This window comes from Chelmon rostratus, chromosome 19 (assembly GCF_017976325.1).
Source record: "Chelmon rostratus isolate fCheRos1 chromosome 19, fCheRos1.pri, whole genome shotgun sequence".
NCBI classification, from domain to species: Eukaryota; Metazoa; Chordata; class Actinopteri; order Chaetodontiformes; family Chaetodontidae; genus Chelmon; species Chelmon rostratus.
In genome coordinates, this window is record NC_055676.1 from 13965587 (window position 1) to 13983550 (window position 17964).

At 42.5% G+C, this 17964-nt stretch overlaps 1 protein-coding gene across 2 annotated transcripts; it reads left to right on the plus strand.

Moving 5' to 3' along the window:
• Positions 1-7718: 7718 nt before the first annotated feature.
• On the plus strand, positions 7719-17442 carry pax8 (paired box 8). 2 transcript variants are annotated; one of them, XM_041959752.1, is made up of 11 exons: positions 7719-7845; positions 10751-10916; positions 11075-11272; positions 11459-11535; positions 11713-11838; positions 12487-12662; positions 12941-13061; positions 13222-13461; positions 13855-13956; positions 15380-15469; positions 16533-17442. In XM_041959752.1, exons 1-11 carry the CDS (start codon positions 7824-7826, stop codon positions 16601-16603), a joined length of 1389 nt encoding a protein of 462 aa, XP_041815686.1. In that variant the 5' UTR covers positions 7719-7823; the 3' UTR covers positions 16604-17442. The 2 variants fall into 2 exon arrangements, with proteins under 2 accessions (XP_041815686.1, XP_041815687.1); XM_041959753.1 differs by having other exon boundaries at positions 7778-7845; positions 10775-10916.
• Positions 17443-17964: the final 522 nt, after the last annotated feature.

The following is a 17964-nucleotide window of genomic DNA, read 5'->3' on the forward strand; positions in this document are numbered from 1 at the left end:
TCAAAAGTATCACAAACCCGTGCTCTTGTGTGAAGCATCTTCTTCTGTGTCTCTTTAGCAAGTTAATTGGAAGCTGAGAATAACAAGACAATAATCCAGAAGATGACACAAAGTGTTTTAGTTTCCTCGCCGATATTCACTCAGCCTGCTAACAGAGCTGCTTTGATATTTTCTGCATTACAGCCACACACTGCTCTGGGGATAATGAGGCTCTTTTACTGTTCATTTGATTAACTCTGTGGCCGGCAGTCTCCATTTGTAAGAGGAGCACCTGAGTTCCCATGAGGACACACATCCCTCAAAATATTACAGCCAGCTGCCAACTTTGTGATGCTCGTCTCCATGGAAACCGTCTCTGACTGGCAGGCATGAAGACGAGGTCCACTCCGATGGACCTCTCTGATCTTCAAAGTGCAATTACTAGTGTGTGTCGATGGGGGTGCATGTGTGTGTGCATGTGTGTGCGTGTTACTGGCCTGCATCGCCCACACTGAATTCATTCATATACATCATTAATCTAATGAATGCACGTTGTTGTCAGTTCTTACACTTTTACACTACTTTAGAAGTTAAAATGAAGTGAGGAGGGTCAGTAGCAGACCAATAGGGACAGAGATTAGAAATGTGTGGCTGACCGACTGAAGACTATCTGACCGCCGGTCCAAATTGCATGTGGGTTAAACACAACTAAACACTGCTCACGGGCCAAGCCCCTCTGTTGCTAATGGCCATTACTGCCTGTATGCCATTGTAGGCCTCACAATAGCAATCACGCTGGGATTTTGTGTGGAGCTTGCTGGCAACACTTATTAGCCCCCCAAAAAAAACTTTAAGGGGGAGCAGTCAAGAGAAGAACAAGAAGATTTGGGGTCCCCGTCAGCAGGAGGGACGGGGGGAGGACAGGGTGTGGGGTCAGAGGGCAACACCAAAGCGGAAATGGGAGGCACAGGGGGAACAATGGACGGGGCTGGACCAAGACAGGCAAAGCTGGAGGGAGGGTGGACAGTGCACAAAACACAGGAAGATGAGGAGAAAAAGATGAGGAGACAGAATGGAGGGGAGCCAAAACAGATGGTAAAGGCCAGGCGGAGAGAAAAGGGGCGGCACTGAAAGGATGAAGGGGGGCTGAAAAGCTATTGGCAGCAACTGCATCGTGACAGTAACAGAGGAGAGGCTCAACACCTAAACATGGCTGAATCCCATATGGCAACAAATAGGCAACACTGGAGACCACTTGTATGCACATGCTTACAGCTTTCTGCCGAACACAACTTCTCATATCAACTATATCTGTAGTGTTACGGGGTCCCCGCTCCCATGGTGGCATACTGGGACACTTCTGTGCTTCTTAGAAACACTAACAAATAAATAAAATTAAGTTTACATGAAAATTGAACGAATCAACATAAATTGTGACAGTCATCCTCTTCATGTATTTTATTATGAAAATGTAATTATTTTCCATGTGAATGTGAGTGTGGCAGCCCCTCTTAACCAAGAACAGGGCGGAAAATCCACGTTTCAGCACTTGTGAGCGGGGGAAATCAGCGCTCTAATGGGATCATCAATAGTGAGGTGTTTTCCCAGCTATTACGACCTAATTATGTGGCTCATCTCGACTCGCTGACCACAAAGAGACATGCGCTCGCTCGGCAAGATTTATAAAAGTTGTCATTAAGTCGATGTTTTTTTTTTGTTTCTTTCCCCCCGGGAAGCATTCGTCTTAGCCGGGAGCGCGCAGAGGAGGCAGGAGGCGATGTATCTTCTGTGCGGGAGCGCGCACCACGAGTCATACCTCTGCGTGGTTTGTGTGAGGGATGGAGGACGATCATAGTGACTTTATTAAGATCATATTCCTTATGTTCTTCTCATCCTATTATAACACTTGATGGATTCCCTTCAGTGTTTTATTTTGACATATAAACTTTATTATTGTTCTTGCAACAGCATCCCTGATAAAAAAAAAAAACATATGTAAAGTAATTAATTACCAGCAGCCTTTAATTAAACTGAAGATATCCTATTCATAACACGTGACATAAAACTACTAGATTTTACAGCTGGAATATCCAGATGTTTCCAAATTGGGCCTATTTGCATGCAATATGTGACTTCCAGCAGGTTTGAAAATATCCCAAAAGCCAGAAACATTCGAATAGTTGTGCATGTTTCCTTATCTCTGCAGTCGGAAGTGTTTGCTCTGACCTTTTTACCCTCACCTCTTGTTGCTCACCTGTCGCCGCAGGTTACGCTGCTTCTTTTTTTTTTTTTTTTTTTTTTTTTGGAGGAGACACAAACTTTGCTCCGGGAAGTAAATCCGGAGATACACCCGTCAACAAGACACACCCGCAGCCGGAAATAAAGCCTGTATATTAAATTCTGAGTACACTCCTCACTTTGAGCGTTTAATAATGCAGTTTATTGACTGTGACATCAGAAAGGGGGAAGGAACTGACTGAGGAAGCAACTCAAACTTTATTCTCCACGGTTTTGACCTTCTTTTTTTTTTTGTAAATGTACAGATTTATAGAGTCAGCATTTTAAGGACAAAACCAGCAGCACATTTAAGAGGGAAAGTGACGCTGCAGATTTGAGGACAGACCACACACAGAGAGGCTGAGAGGTCCAGGAGTGTGTTGCAGCTTTTATCAAGTCTTTTATTAATCCTTCTCAGACATCTTTCAGCTTTGGGGATATTGTTAATTTTGAGTGACAGGAGGGCCGAAAACGGCATCTCAGTGTCTGACGGGGTCGGTTTGGTTAGTTGTGGAATTACAACCCTCACTTTGCGTCAGACTGAAGCATATTGAAGTTAATGTGCTATGCAGAATATATTTTAGCAAAGCGTTTTTAGAAAGTATTTTTGCACGTTTTCAACACCAACAAAGCGTTTTATTGCAGCAGTTGTTCCTTCTCCTTTTCCTGCCACGTCTCCCCGCAGTAAAGGCCGGTGAAACATGCAGGCCTGCATGAAGAAAACCTCTAAAAATCACCTGTTTATGAAGACAAAAAGCCTCACGCACGAGAATTTACAGCAGAATTGCATGTTGTTGTTTTTATGAAGCTTTTTACTGTATCACATCTAAACCAGGACACTGTCGGTTGTCAGGCCTGCGATATTTATTACACTTCGTTGCGTTTGAAAAGAGAGATTTCCAGAATACTAATAAATTTAACGAAAATGCATCGTTTGGAGAGTGTTTCTGCAGTCTTAACTGCAGTGAATCCACATGTGATCATCTCTTCATTCCTCATATTTCACTGTCAGTGTCAGTAAGTGAATTTATGGCATTTAAGATTTTTTTCTAGCCTAAATAAGTCTAAATGATATTTGACAGCACCCTGTCAGTGTGGCCTATTCTGATGGGATATTTCCTAAATATCGGCCATGATGCGTTATGAGAGTCCGGATTTAGGGCGTGTTTGACTTCTGCCCCCTGGCAAATGGGCCCATATAATTAAGCGCTATTTTAATTCACTGTATCATGGTGATAGATACCAATCTGTGAGTTTTAATCCCTTGTTAAACTCTCTGTAACCTCTCTCTCCCTCTTCTGTCACTTCTCCCTCCGGGCACTTGTCATCTTCTGGTCACCTCTCAGAGGACTGTCTCTGTTTCCAGCTCATGTTATGATTCCCTTTAGTCTTTGAGGCGGTGGTATTTATTTAAAAACAGTCGCCCCATTGTCCCGCAACGGCACTGATGTAGAGGTTGGAGGGATGAAGGACTTCAGTCGCAAACTGTCGAGATAAGGATTGGTCACCTCCATCAGCATTTTGCTGCCTTTTTCCAGCCGTGAAACTGCATAAATTTGTTTAAAACTGTGAATTAATCCTCGCAGATCAACTGATTCTCCAACCGAAATAATCAACTACACTTGAAATTTCTCCTCGCGAGGAGTGAAAAGTCAAATCCTTCAATAAAAGAAAAACTCCATGTGGCCGAACAACTAAACCTGCTGTTCTATGAGACAGACGACGCGGTGCCATGGACGTCTGTCATCAGAGGTGTTGTGTTTGTTTTACAGGCTCGTGAGAACAACCTTAACAGCGTTTTTAACTCCTGACACCGTGGTGTGACATCACGCGCGCACGAGCCCCGTTCCACGCGGGGCGCAGAGAGCCAAACCGAGAAGCTTCAGGTCGTTTGGATGCGCACAAGAGCGCCGCGAAGCCTGCAGCGCAGGGGTCTTCTCTGATGTGGAGACACAGCCGCTTCTTTTCAAATGCATTCAAGACAGCTACAAAACATCAAAACATGAGTGGAGATAGCAGATTTTTACCCTTTTTTAAGCATCCTACTCTTGCATATGCACGCTCTAAACGCGTTTGTCTTTATTTTATTTTTGCACTTTTTATCTAGCAAAAAAAAAAGCTCATCCTCTGTCGTTCCTTGTTCTCATTTAACTTCCGAGATGAACCTCGAGACCCCATCGACTTTCATATCATCATGTTTAAGGCCAGACTATAACAATGTCATCAGAGTCTAAATCACCCTGATTAAAAAATAATTAAGGCCCAGCTTTACAAAAATGGACTGGAAATCTCTCTGGGGCACCCAGGTGCAAATTGGCTGGAAGAAATCCCTCACCTGACCTGAGATTTACTTATTTCATGATTCAGGATGTTTTATCTTATCTGAGCAAAACACAGAGGAGGAGAAAATACATTTGCATGCATTTTTTACATACCAAATAAATACACGGAAAAGAAATGATATTTATATGAAAAATTCCCCATTTAATGAAACTTTTGAACTTGGAAAAAGCAGTCATTTGGCTATAAGAACCACAATATTTTTTTTTTTTAGAATTACTGGTCTGTGAAGAACTAAATGTTTGCACAGAAACCTCAGATTGTGTCTATTTCCCAACGAGTGTCCTGTGATAAAGTTTGGAAACAGATATTTCAGGGTCAGTTTCCGGTCCGTTCCTCAGTCAGGTGTGTAGTCTACCTGTCAGGGAGAAACTGTGACGGACTGAAGCAAATCGGGCACTAAATTGTGTGTGAACGCGGCGCTCGGACCTTCGGAATCGGAGTCACACGTCTTTGCAGCGTCTAATTAAAGCGGCGCTGTCGCTGGAGGTGAGTGGAAACAAGCGTCTCCTTGACAAGCGCTTCCGTACAGTCACTCTGTGGGTGTAATGGCAGCAAAACAGGCTCGGTTATCCTTTTTTTTTTTTTTTTTTTTTTTTTTTTTTTGTAAGTGTGTGTGGGGGTGTTTGCGTCTCTCTTTTCCATAAACCACACCTCCTCCTTCCTCTCTCCCCTCCTCCTCCTCCAATGGTCGCCGGGCTCCGTCCTGTGCGCGGCCCCGGTTGGATAAAACCTGGCCGGAGTGTTGGCAGCGCACAACACAACACAACGCAACAGCCGACCCGGACGCGCACCGTGCTCACGCCTGCAGAGTCCCGTCATTTGGATAATATCACAATACCTGCACGGGGACGTTTCGCGTTTTGAGCTGCGTCGCGGAAAGGTAAGCTCTCGTTTCCGTTTCTCGCCGAAGATGCGGCGTTTTGATGTGATTATTAGCGATCCGCAGTCCTGACAGCACAGCGAGCTGGAAAACCAAACAGGAGACTTAAATCATCTAAAAACCCTCCGCAAGACGCTGCTGGAGGCTTCACGCTCTTCTGCCTTGGTGCTGCACAGAAATATGAGGCATAATAAGGTTATTGTCACGAGGGGGTAAAGATGAGCTCCAGGTCCAGATAAGCAGAAAGTTTTTTTGTCGGAGGATCAGTAATGATCATGCAGATCCTCATGGGCACAACGAGCTGAACAACTGTGGTGAATCTGTAGAGGGAATCACAGGCTGTGTTTTTATTCTCTCCTCTGCAGCTTGTTACATGATCAGAAATATGAGTCTTTGTGCTCTTCTCCCGAATGAGAGGCTTTTCTACACACTAGATTTAATAAACAACAAATCGTTCCTCTTATCTCTTAAACTCTGTAAAATAGCAAGAAGTAGAAGAATTTTCTAAAGCGAAAATTGGAAAATGTTGTAACTAAATCATTTGACTCTTTTATCAGAAACTGCGCGAGTGTCGACTGTTGCTCACATAATTAATACGAACTAAGATCAATTCACCTTCAGAATAAAACAGGAAGGCGAACAAGACATAAACTAGGATCTTAAAATTATTTCGAAATTTCCCTGTTTCAATATTGTTGGAAAATAAACTAGAAATATGTGTAGAAGGCTCAGCGCAGCAAATCCAACAGGAAATGACTGTTCAAAGAGAAAATTAATTAGTCACTATTAAAGGAACAAGTAATAACATACAGTTAAGAAGGAGACACATTTTTATGTCCAAGTGCAGGCCAATAATAATTGACTAATTATTGAGAACTACATTGTTTTGTTATTATGCGATTATATACTTTTACTACATAGTTTTTATTGTTTTTTAATTTTTTTATTACCAGCAGCTTTTACTTTTGTATGAAGTTTTGAAATTAGGTTTTTGGAGAAAAATGTTCATGCAAAATTAAAACCAACCAAAAAACTTAAAGAAAAAGTTCAAAAAGTTTTATGTTACATTTTCAAATACTGTATTGGTGTCAGTTAAGTTAATCCACACACAAACAATGCGCAGCTTTATTCCTAACACTGTAAATGTTGTTAGACCAACATAAGTTTGGATCAAACAGCTTAACTTATGTCGCCAATCATCACATCTAGCAGCGTGTGACAGTGTGACAGTCTGCTAATTATCTGGTTAATTTTAAAGTGTCCACCCAGCAGGACATGACAGCTCCACACACTAACATTAATCATTTCTGTGTGACTACTTTCCACTTGTGTCCTGTATAACTTTTTCAAAAACAAGCATCATTTTATTCCAACGATTGTGGTCAAAGCATTAGTGAAGACTGTCCTATTTTACACATTCTGTGATGTTTGAGTTGTTATTAAGTGTGCAGCTGCTGAGCAGATGGAGCTGTACACAGGGCTTACATGTGGACCAGAATAACTGCAGCCACCACATTTACAGATTTAGCATCTTTTAGTCAGGAGTTGAGTTCCTAATAATTTGTCACATCTCTTAACTCCATCTGCACTGCTTCTTATGTGCTTTTCATTTCTTTTCTGTTCAAGGAATCAGAAAGAAAAGTCCTTTAATTTAAGTTCGCTCATGATTTTTTCATGTGTTTTTGTTTGATAGTCATTTTAGTTGCGAAGGTTAAACGATCAGTATTTGCAGAGAGATTCTTTCTCCTTAAAGTTTTTCCACTTGCATCAAATCTACTTTTCATCATAATACGTAAATTACTCCTTGATTCTACTGCTTAATTCCCAAGATTAAATACACATTCTGGCTCTAATAATTATAAAGTAATTAATGAGAGTAGTCAATCCTAATTAGAAAGTCATGAATGAAGGGAAATTTTATGTAGAGCAGGAGCAGCCATCTGGGCTGGCCAAAGGGGAAAAAGATCTTTCATGTTTTGCTCATCAAATCGTAGTATTTTTACATGAATACACACACACAGGTCTGTCCTGTATAGTCCTAAAGCTGAATGATCTCCTCTGCTGTCCACGGCCAGAGACAAAGACAGACATACAGCTGATTTGAAGACAATACTCAGAGACACACAGAGAGCAACACCAGCTGAGTATTTGTTCTGTACGAGCTCAGAGGCGTCCCGTTTCTTAAACCACTGTTCTCCTGCAGCGTGTGGCCGACAGTGCGCTCAGGACGCACACTCATGCCAGACTGAGGCAGGACGGGGAGTAAAAACACTTTAACTGGGACAGCGTGGAGAAGGAGAGCGTCACGTTCAGCTGCTGGAGCAAGGAGCAAAAACTCAGGGATATGTCCAGCAACACTGGAAGAGGTAAATACCCAACACAAGCTGGCCTCTCGGGCCCTTCTGCTGCTGCTGACTGAAAAGTTCAGCTCCAACACATTTGGCATTTCCTGTTGTTAACAGGGTGTAAAAATTCCCTCAACATCCAAGTTTCACCTTTTATTTCCCTATATGGAGCTTTTGTAAAAAATGATAACTAAATGATAACAGTATAGTAAACATTTAATACATGGTTTATAACATAGACACATAATGTAGCTGTAAGCAGATATGAGTTTTTATTAATGTAACTAACCATAATTTAAGGCTGGTATATAAGCATATATGAAATTGCAATAAAGTAAAAAAAAAAGTTGTAATTGTGGACAAATGCTGTAAATTACGAAATACACAAAATTTCCTCATATCTGCTTACATCTACATCAAAGTGTGTCATACCTGAGGTGTTGAACAGGAGGACTTAAATGTTGGGTGTCAGCTTGTTGCAGCTCCTTATTTAACCTAGACGATGTGAATATGATTCAAACCCATGTTTGTTCTGGCTGCACCATCATCATCTTGTCCACATGTATCCAGAAGTTGGCCTGACATATTGAGTATCTTTGTAAACTTGTGGGATCAAGTTTTGCAGGTTTGAGTAATGTTCGGCTGCATCTCATCAGATTTTTAAGGCAGATCTGTCACACTCAGCCAAATATTGTTGTTGGAGAAGGTATACACAGGCCTATGGGATGCATAGGCTGCTCATTGTGATTCTTGAAGGAGTGAATTGTTATTTCCCTCTGGTTGTTGTGCGGGATATTAAGGAAGTTAATTGGATGGTACTTAAAGCTGTCAAATATAAATTTAGAACAATCCTCCCCTGGTCAGAGCCACTTAAGATGGGTCAATCATGGAGCAGCAGGAGGCTAACGGCTTGTTTCTATCTATCTATCTATCTATCTATCTATCTATCTATCAGTGTTTACTTAATTAATTCACGCTTTGCTTTCCGTGTGCACGCGGCGTCTGTGCGCGCGCACGTGTGCGTGCTCACCGCCCCCCGGGTCTGCTCCGCTTTAATATCCTGCAGGTTGATGAAGCTTGGCGGGGAGATTTTTTTCCACACTCCGCTGGCAGCGTTAATAGAGGCTCCCCTCCCTCCCTCCCCCCCTCGGCCTCGTCCGGCTGTTTGATGTGGAAATGAAAGCTGGGAAAAGGCTGAGAAAGAGAAGGGTCTCAATGGGTTAAATTAAAAGCAATGGTGTTCTTGCGGAGTCACCACCGTGCAGTCTATAGAGAAGACAGCGGAGGCGCAGCGAGCGCTTTTGTCTGTTAGTGTTTACCGGCAAAAACAGCGTTTCAGGCTTCTTTTGTGGGTTATTTTGCAGCAGTAGACGAAAATCATTGCATTTAAATCAATGCACGTGCGATATATTGCAACCGTAATATATTTCTGTGTATTGAAATCAAATATATTGACAGTGTCAGTGATTTTTATCATTCACAATATTTTCAGCATGTGTGCAAATTACATACATTAATATCCAACAAACATGATATGTCATAGCAATACAAAAAAATATCAGCATGATATGCTTCATATGCATTAAAATGTAATTAATAATAGGAATGTAAAATGTATTTGCAGTATTTTGTAGGATGCCAGAGTAACTTTTTAGTGTAAAAAACTAAACTATGTGTGCATAAATAAAAGTAAGTAAGGAAAGATCACGTTTAATGTTTTAATAATACAATTTAATAATAAACATGTTTTATATATTTAATACAAAAAGATGGGGAAAAGTACCAAAAAATACAGACGCAAGATAAATAATACAAAATATTTATGCAGTGATTATTTTTTAATAATTTAAATGATGAACTCTTAACATTCGTTTCTATATGTGACAGAGAGGACTGCTCACTAAATGACATGTTTCCCTATAATTCCCAAATAACAACAGTCACCTTCACTGAAGCCCACTGAGACTCATGTTACAAATTAGTGTATATAAATGAGAACTGTGAGAATAAGCCTGCAGGTATTATTCATAAGGTGGCGATTAGCCTGTAAGTAATCAATCTTCAATTTAATGTACGAGCTTTGTTGTTGGGTTAAATGAAATAGGGGCATAATACAACAATCTGACTGGAATCAATTAAACAGTTTAGACCAACATAAAAAAAAACACTGTCAGTGTCTGGAAGTGACAGAGAGGACAAACAGACTTCAGCTGAAGCCAACTTTACTCTCTAAATCTGGCCTTTTTAAATAAATGTAAATAAATCAGCTCTGAAACATGAATGTCACACTCTTTTCTATTACTCCTGACCTTCTTGTTTGTTTCTTCTCACTGCTTCCATCGCCCGCCGTGTCCTCGACTTTTTTAATGTAAAACTTCATTACACTCCTGACAACAATTCATCAACATGACCCGTCAGTTTTCAGGGACGGCGTAATATTCTGTTCAGGAATACGAAATTATTTTCCTCTCTGTACTTTAGTTGCTGTTTTTGATCCCTGAGGCTACAACACGCAACAATTTAATTTTTCCTTAACTTTTTTTTTCTTTTATGCTTTTTTTTCTGACAGCTTCTTTTTCATCATCACCTGCAACATTAAATGAGTTAATGACTTAAACGTGTACGCGTATAGACAGAAACTCTGTGCTTGTGTGGATGTGCAGGGGTATGTGTGCAGTATGTGTGTGTTTCCACTTTCAGTGAATTTGGAGGTAATTTTCACCATGATGACAACTTTTAAGCATCTAAATTGAACTTGGTAAATTGGTTTAGTTTCACTGCTAGAATATTTCTGTCTTCATTGTCTTCAAAGTGTGTGTGTGTGTGTGTGTGTGTCCAGGTGTGCATGACTTCTATAATTGTAGTACACTGTTACTTGGACACGTTCCATGACATTTATGAGTGTTCATCCCCCCTCCTCCCCCAGGTCATGGGGGTCTTAACCAACTAGGTGGAATGTTTGTTAATGGACGCCCGCTTCCGGAGGTGATCCGGCAACGCATTGTGGACATGGCCCACCAGGGGGTTCGGCCCTGTGACATCTCCCGGCAGCTCCGAGTCAGCCACGGCTGCGTCAGCAAGATCCTGGGACGGTAAGCTGCAAGCACCTTACTCAACCTCCTGTTGCTGTTAGCCAACCTGTTCTTTGACCTCATGAAAGTCTGTTTACTTATCCCTGAACCTGTATTGGCTTCACACCTTTGTGCACAATCATCCCTAACACCTTCCTCCTGGTCCACCCGTCTTCCAGTTACTACGAGACAGGCAGCATCAAGCCCGGCGTGATCGGTGGCTCCAAGCCCAAGGTGGCCACCCCAAAGGTTGTGGACAAGATCGCAGAGTACAAGAGGCAGAATCCCACCATGTTCGCCTGGGAGATCAGAGACAGACTGCTGGCAGAGGGAGTGTGTGACAGCGACACGGTGCCCAGCGTGAGCTCCATTAACAGGTGACAAACTGAATTATGAATGAAATCAGGTTAGAGGTGCAAATACGCCGCCACAGCTCAGGGACTGTGTTCCTGAACCTCCCCCCGCACCGCTTTTCAACATTGATATGCTGCCATTATGTCAATGCTTAACCCACCAAACATGTAAAAAGAGCATTGAATGTAAAATCACTGTTTTTGTTTCAGAATAATTCGAACGAAGGTCCAGCAGCCGTTCAATCTCCCTCTGGATGGGAAAGGCCTGAGTCCAGGACAAACCTTAAGTAAGTCTTGCACACATGCACAATGGAGGCATCCGTACCACCGAGCATTATCACGTGATGGCGAAGGATTAAGGTTAAAGATTAATGAACGTGCTCATTGTTGTGTAGGATTAAGCTTGTGACCTTGTGAGAGATGTTTAGTATCATTTCCGCTCTGTCTTTGTCTCTCCCTCTCAGTCCCCAGTTCGGCAGTCACCCCTCCCGAGTCTCCACAGTCAGACTCTTTGGGCTCCACCTACTCCATCAGTGGCTTGTTGGGTATCCCCCAACCCAGCGCCGAGGGCAAGAGGAGCCACGATGACAGTAAGAATTAGATCAAACGGCCGAGACGCCGAGAAGCCCATCAGACGTGTAGTTTTCTGCTAGTTTTGCAGCGACAAACTGAAGTTATTTGCTAACTTTTTTCAAGTTAATGTTTAGGTTATGACTAGATCTGTTGCATGCAGAACTTCCATGCTAAAAAAAAACCCCTTCAGATGGCTTTATTTAATAACTTACTTGACCTTTATTTTACCTGAAATTCATTAAGAACAAGTTTTTCTGTCACAAGGCAGAAGAGGCCAAGAGGCATCAAACAAAGAGCAATGAAGGGTTTAATCAAAATTCACTTCTATTGAATTCAAAATACTTGGTTCATCTCTTAAAGGGCAATTTGAGGCACGCTGGTGTTGTCAGTGTAAAAAACAACACATAAATAACTTGTTAAAAAATAAACCCTAGCCACAAAAACATGACACCTTTCTCTCCGCACACACATTATGTTTGGACAGATGTTAGAGTCAGAGTTAAATGGCTTTTTTAACAGTTAAGTAATGAAATTGTTTCCTTTTTGAGGACAGAGTCTGCTATGTTTTTTTATATTTTGCACAAACGTGGGAATGGAAACCTCCAAACAACACGATCTGCAGTGTCACCTCACGCTTTTTCCTCCACCACTGTCTTCCCTCTCAGGTGATCAGGAGAGTTGTCGGCACAGCGTGGACTCTCAGGGCAGCGGCGGCGTCCCGAGGAAACAGATGAGACTGGATCACTTTGCCGCGGCCACGCAACATCTGGACTGTGGGTTTGACCGTCACCACTATCCCCCAGACTCGTTCGGCTCGGCCACCGGCAGCAAGACAGAGCAGGTAAAAGCACGCTTTACGTTCAACCTGCACAGAAACACAACTCAGGAGGTGTTTATTAGGAGTTTAAATACAACTCCAAAGTGAACACAGTCATTTTTAGACATAATTTCTTCCTATTTCAGATGTTTTTCTCCACAATTTAGAACCATTAGTTGAAAAAAACAGAATTCTGCCTTTCTTTTATCAACTTACATAAATGCACATTTGGTTTTTTTATATATATATATATATATATGCACACTTTACACCAACAGCTAATCCCTGTTCATCATCCCCAGACTCTGTACCCACTGTCACTCATCAATGGCAGCCTAGACGAGGCCAAAACCAGCCTCTCAACATCCAGCTCCACCATTGGACGGAATCTGACAGCGCACCAGAGCTACACCATGGTGACTGGTGAGACTCTTAATGTTATCCGATGCCCTTTGACCCTTGTGTCACTCACCCTTTTATTTATTTTTGACATTTCACTCATCCTCGAGTTTTTAGTTCCGCTCATGTTCACCATTTGTTTTCACTTTCTCGCCCGCCTGCCCACTGGCCATCACCACCTCAGAGCCCCTACAGCCCCTGCCGCTGTGTCTAAAACAGGAAATGTCCCCGGAAGTGACCAGCACAAGCCCCTCCCCAAACATGGCGGCATCCAACCTGGCATTCCTGGAGCTGCAGGCGCTGCAGAAGCCCGTTTCTGTCAGCAGCAGCTGCGGCAACGCCAACCACTTTCCCAACACCTTCAACTCATTCTCCCATAATGCACCAGTGTACGGGCAGTTCAGCAGTCAGCCTATCATCTCAGGTAACGCAGGCATCCATCTCATTCATGCTCACGCTCCAATTTGCGCGGTGCAGCTTCTTGTAGGGGGCAGTTATTTTCATCGCTGATGAATCTGCCATTCATTTGACAGATTTTTCCATTAAAGGTTTTGTCTATGAATTGTCAGAAAATAATCGAAAAATGCTAAACCCCTCCTCAAATATCTTGTTAGTCTGAACCAGTAAATTTTTGGCATCTTTCCTTAAATAACTGAAATGGTTAACCGTTAAAATTAGTGTTCTGACGATCAACTAATTCTCTGCACCGAAAACAAACTTTAAACCAGAACATCATGTAGCCGTAACAACATTAACATAGTTACTTAGTAACTTCCGCCTTGATGTTAAAAGTGTGTGTTTTGGTGTGTATTTTTAGGGCGTGATATGGTGAGCTCCACTCTGCCAGGCTACCCACCTCACATCCCCTCCCCTGCCCAGACGGGATACTCCTCCTCTGCCATCACGGGCATGGTCGCAGGTACGTTTTCAGCTTGTGTTCACCCACAATTTAAAAGTTGGGTCTAGAATTAGGCAGAAAACAAAAAGCAAATGGCGCCATTTGAGTCCGGCAGGTAAAAGGAAAGAGAAGAGAGGGCGATGACGGCAGGAGGAGAAGGAGTAAAGGGAAAGAGAGGCAGGGATGGAGGCTTGTAGATTAACAGGGGGACAGGCTGAGTCAATGAGTAGTCTTGCCAGGGTGGTGAACTGTGTTGTGTGTGTGTGTGTGCGGGGGCACATGGGCCCAGGGGGTACAGGGAGCAGGCTGGGGGTTCCGCCCTGCTGCCCACGCTCCCCCACCCAGACACCTCTGACCACACATCGCCATGGGAACCAGGGGGCCCAGGAGGGAGATGCAGGGTGGGCGGAGGGGGTTTAAAGTCTGGGTATGAGCGAAGAGGAGGAGGTCTTTGTCGTGTGTGTGCGCGTGTACGTTTGTGTGTCTCGGTGTGAATGTGTCTACCTCAGGATGCCTACATACGACCAGAGAGAGAGAGAAGGAGAGTGTGTGTGTGTGTGAGTACCTGTACTTGCTACATAGCGAGGACCCGTTGTTAACAAACAAAGTGAGGACATTTTTGGAAAGTGGGAACATTTTGGCTGCTCCACGCAACTTCAAAGGGCTGGTGGAGGGTTAAGACTTAGGTTAGGTTACAATTAGGTTTAGGTTAGGGTTAGGGTAGGGATTAAGGTTAGGGTAAGGGGCTAGGGGATGCATTATGTCAATGAGAGTCCTCATAAGGATGGAAGTACAAGGTTGTGTGTGTGTGTGTGTGTGTGATGTGCCTTTTTTTATTTGAAGTCTGCCCTCCGAAGCGCGAAATGAGAGGGTCTGATTTATTATTTTTCTGGTGGGCTCGCTGTGAGGAAGCGTTGCTACACAATTACTGAGTGAAAGGAGGGGGGCTAGGACAGGAGGAGGAGGAGGTGGGGAGCTCAGGGATTCATTCCAGCCAACATAATTACCAATTAGATATTGGAATGTTAAAAAAAAGAGAAAAGAAAGAAAGAGGAGTGCCAGAGAGGCTACAGCAGGAAGTGTAGGACGCAGAGGAGGAGGAGGAGGAGGAGGAGGAGGGCATCTCAGAGGGCAGAGGCTGAACGGCGCGAGGGGGCCGAGCGCTGAGGGGAGAGGCTAGCTGCATGCATGCACCACTGGGCCGAGGGATTTTACCCTCAGCCATCCACCTGCACCACAGATTAATGGTTTACAGGCTGCACTAACTGTTGGTGAATTATGAGCTCAGGCTGAGCAGATGCTGGCACACACACAAACAACGGCGCTCTGCAGAGCTCTTGGCGACGTCTTAGCTTCGCCTTCTAGTAAAGAATGCTGCCTTTGTTGCATCGATGTGTCTTATCTGGATGCAAGTGTTTGATGAAGTTTTTTTAATTTCTCACAGCAGGTGCAGAATACTCGGGTCAGACCTACAGCCATTCGCCCTACACCTCTTACAGTGAAGCATGGCGGTTCACCAACTCCAGCATACTGGGTGAGTAAGGACACACACTTTGAATATATTTACCTTTCGACCTCCACAACAGAAGACAAATTATGAAGATGTTGAAATGGTTTTCAGAAGTATCTGCGTGTGACTCACTCGCTAACATTTCTTCATGACTAGAATTTAAATGAACGGCTACAGGAAAACACTTAACCAGGAAGCTTACAGCAAGACTTTGTGCTCCACATCATTCCAATTATTTATTTATTTTTCATTTATTTAAGCAGCGTTTAACGAGGAAAGTCCCATTAAAGATGGAACCCTCGTTTGCAGCATAATAAGCTGCAGACAAAACAATATAAAATCAGACAAAGGGAGATTAAGACGCTAGAAAGGCTAAAATAAACAAAGGAGGGAAATGTTTAACTCAGGAGTCATTTACCAAATTTACAATCAGATACGTACATCAATTTAAATTCCTTCTACAGACCTTCCTGATCTCTGTTCATAGATTGTATTTAGGGTTATTTATTTGGTGTCGTATGATCACAGTCCAAGCGGTAGATCATGGACACGGCTTCAGAAATGTGTCACAACAATCACTTCTTGTTCCACCTGACACTGGAGACAGACAGTGGAGTCTAAGATAATGACTGCAAGATGGTCACTTTATATCAATAGCAGAGATTCAGTGATGCAATTAAAAACTGGCCTTCAAAATGATATTAAAAAATATACTGGTTAAAAAAGAAGTGGTCTATCAGCATGTTTTTGCTCTGTTAATGTAAAATAAGTGATATATTTCAGCCTAGAAGCTCTCTGTCAGAGGTGCAGAGGCATGTCAGTCGAGTTTTTGGGGATACCTCCTCTGCTGCATCCCAAGTCAGCCTGGTTAGAAAAGGAAGGTCCAGCATTTCTCTCGTCCCTTTCTTTATTCCTCCCGAGCCATGAGAGGGGTTAAGACTCAGTCCACTCGCAGGACAAACAGTCCAAGCTGTGAAGACTTTCAGCTCCACCATCTGCTGTAAAACCTGAGGTTAAGATGGATAAAGAAAGTCTGATCCACCACCCTCTTTATCTGAACGCCCTCCATCTGTGTCTCCCCCCGCAGGTTCACCCTATTACTACAGCTCGGCCTCCCGCACCGCTCCGCCATCTGCAGCCGCCTACGACCACCTCTAGTCCCCGCTGCACGAGGCAGACTCGACCCAGAGTGAGACTGGAGAGCTTTGCATCAGCTGGCACATCTGATCAAGGACCAAGGCATGAAAGTCAAAAGTGGATGTGAACTTTAGACTCTGCTGATGAACGAGCACCACTTTTTCTTTTGTCCACATCCTACCACACTTACTGATGTTATTTATTTGTCATTACTGATACCATCACCCAGAGTAACTCTGACTCATGCACGTTTACACATTGCCAACACTGTAATCCTCCCAGGGCCTGTTTCCAGACACTCAGCCAGCCACCTCACATCAAGGATGCATATTTTCAGTATACGGAGCTCTCCAACGCTGTTTTTGGCCAAAGACTTTCTTTCTCGCACATCTGCAACTTGACACCACTGATCCAGTGAATACAGATATGCAACTCCTTTATACTGAACTATGCCTGCTTTTGTTTACAATGCTTTTTATCCTGTCATCACAAACCAATTCCTTTTCCTGATCTGTGTCTGCTTGCAAATTCTTTTTGTGACTCATTTTCACTGTAAATTCAGATTTTAAGAGCCTTCCTGTAGTGAAAATAGACTAAAAGGTGACACATTAAATCACAATTACGACAAAATGCCCACATATGCCCCTCAAAGACAATTCATGTATTTGTCTAGCAATATGTACATATTGTAAATGATGAATTACTTATGGGGAAGTGATGCAATTTTACTCATAGAATGACTGATGAGGGAGGGGGATGATGGTGATTTGGCTACTAAAACCAACAAGGCTTGAAATACATTTGTTATGCGTCAAATAAATTTAGTTTGTTGTCATGCTGATGTTCTGATGTTTGGTAAGAACTGTGACTATTTTTTCTTATACTGTTATTAATATTATTGCAGATGTAAATAATGAATTTCTAAAGAATTATTTTAATTAAAGCATGACAAATTTACAGTGTTTTTTGCTGTTGTCTTTTTAAAGGATGCTTCTGATTTTATAAACTATAAGAAAATAATTAGCAAATTATGCATTATGCAGTGTACTCACTCAGTGTTTTGATATGTTAATGAGTGTTTAAAGTAGCATATTGTCTCACAAGGTAGCCATATTTTCAAGAATAACAATTTGATCTGAAATATCTTATTACATTATTATTATGATTATTATGATTATGATTATTATTATTATTTGTAATAACAGCCTATTACTTACACGCTAAAAGTCAGATGCATATACTGAAATACTGCATATTTTTTGTAACTCTCAGCATTTTAAAAGGACGAAAGCAATGATCCTGCAAACACGCGCATCTGTTTAATTCCTTTTTTTATTTTCTGCATCATGTAGTTTTATTTGCAATTATTTCGTCCCTCTTTG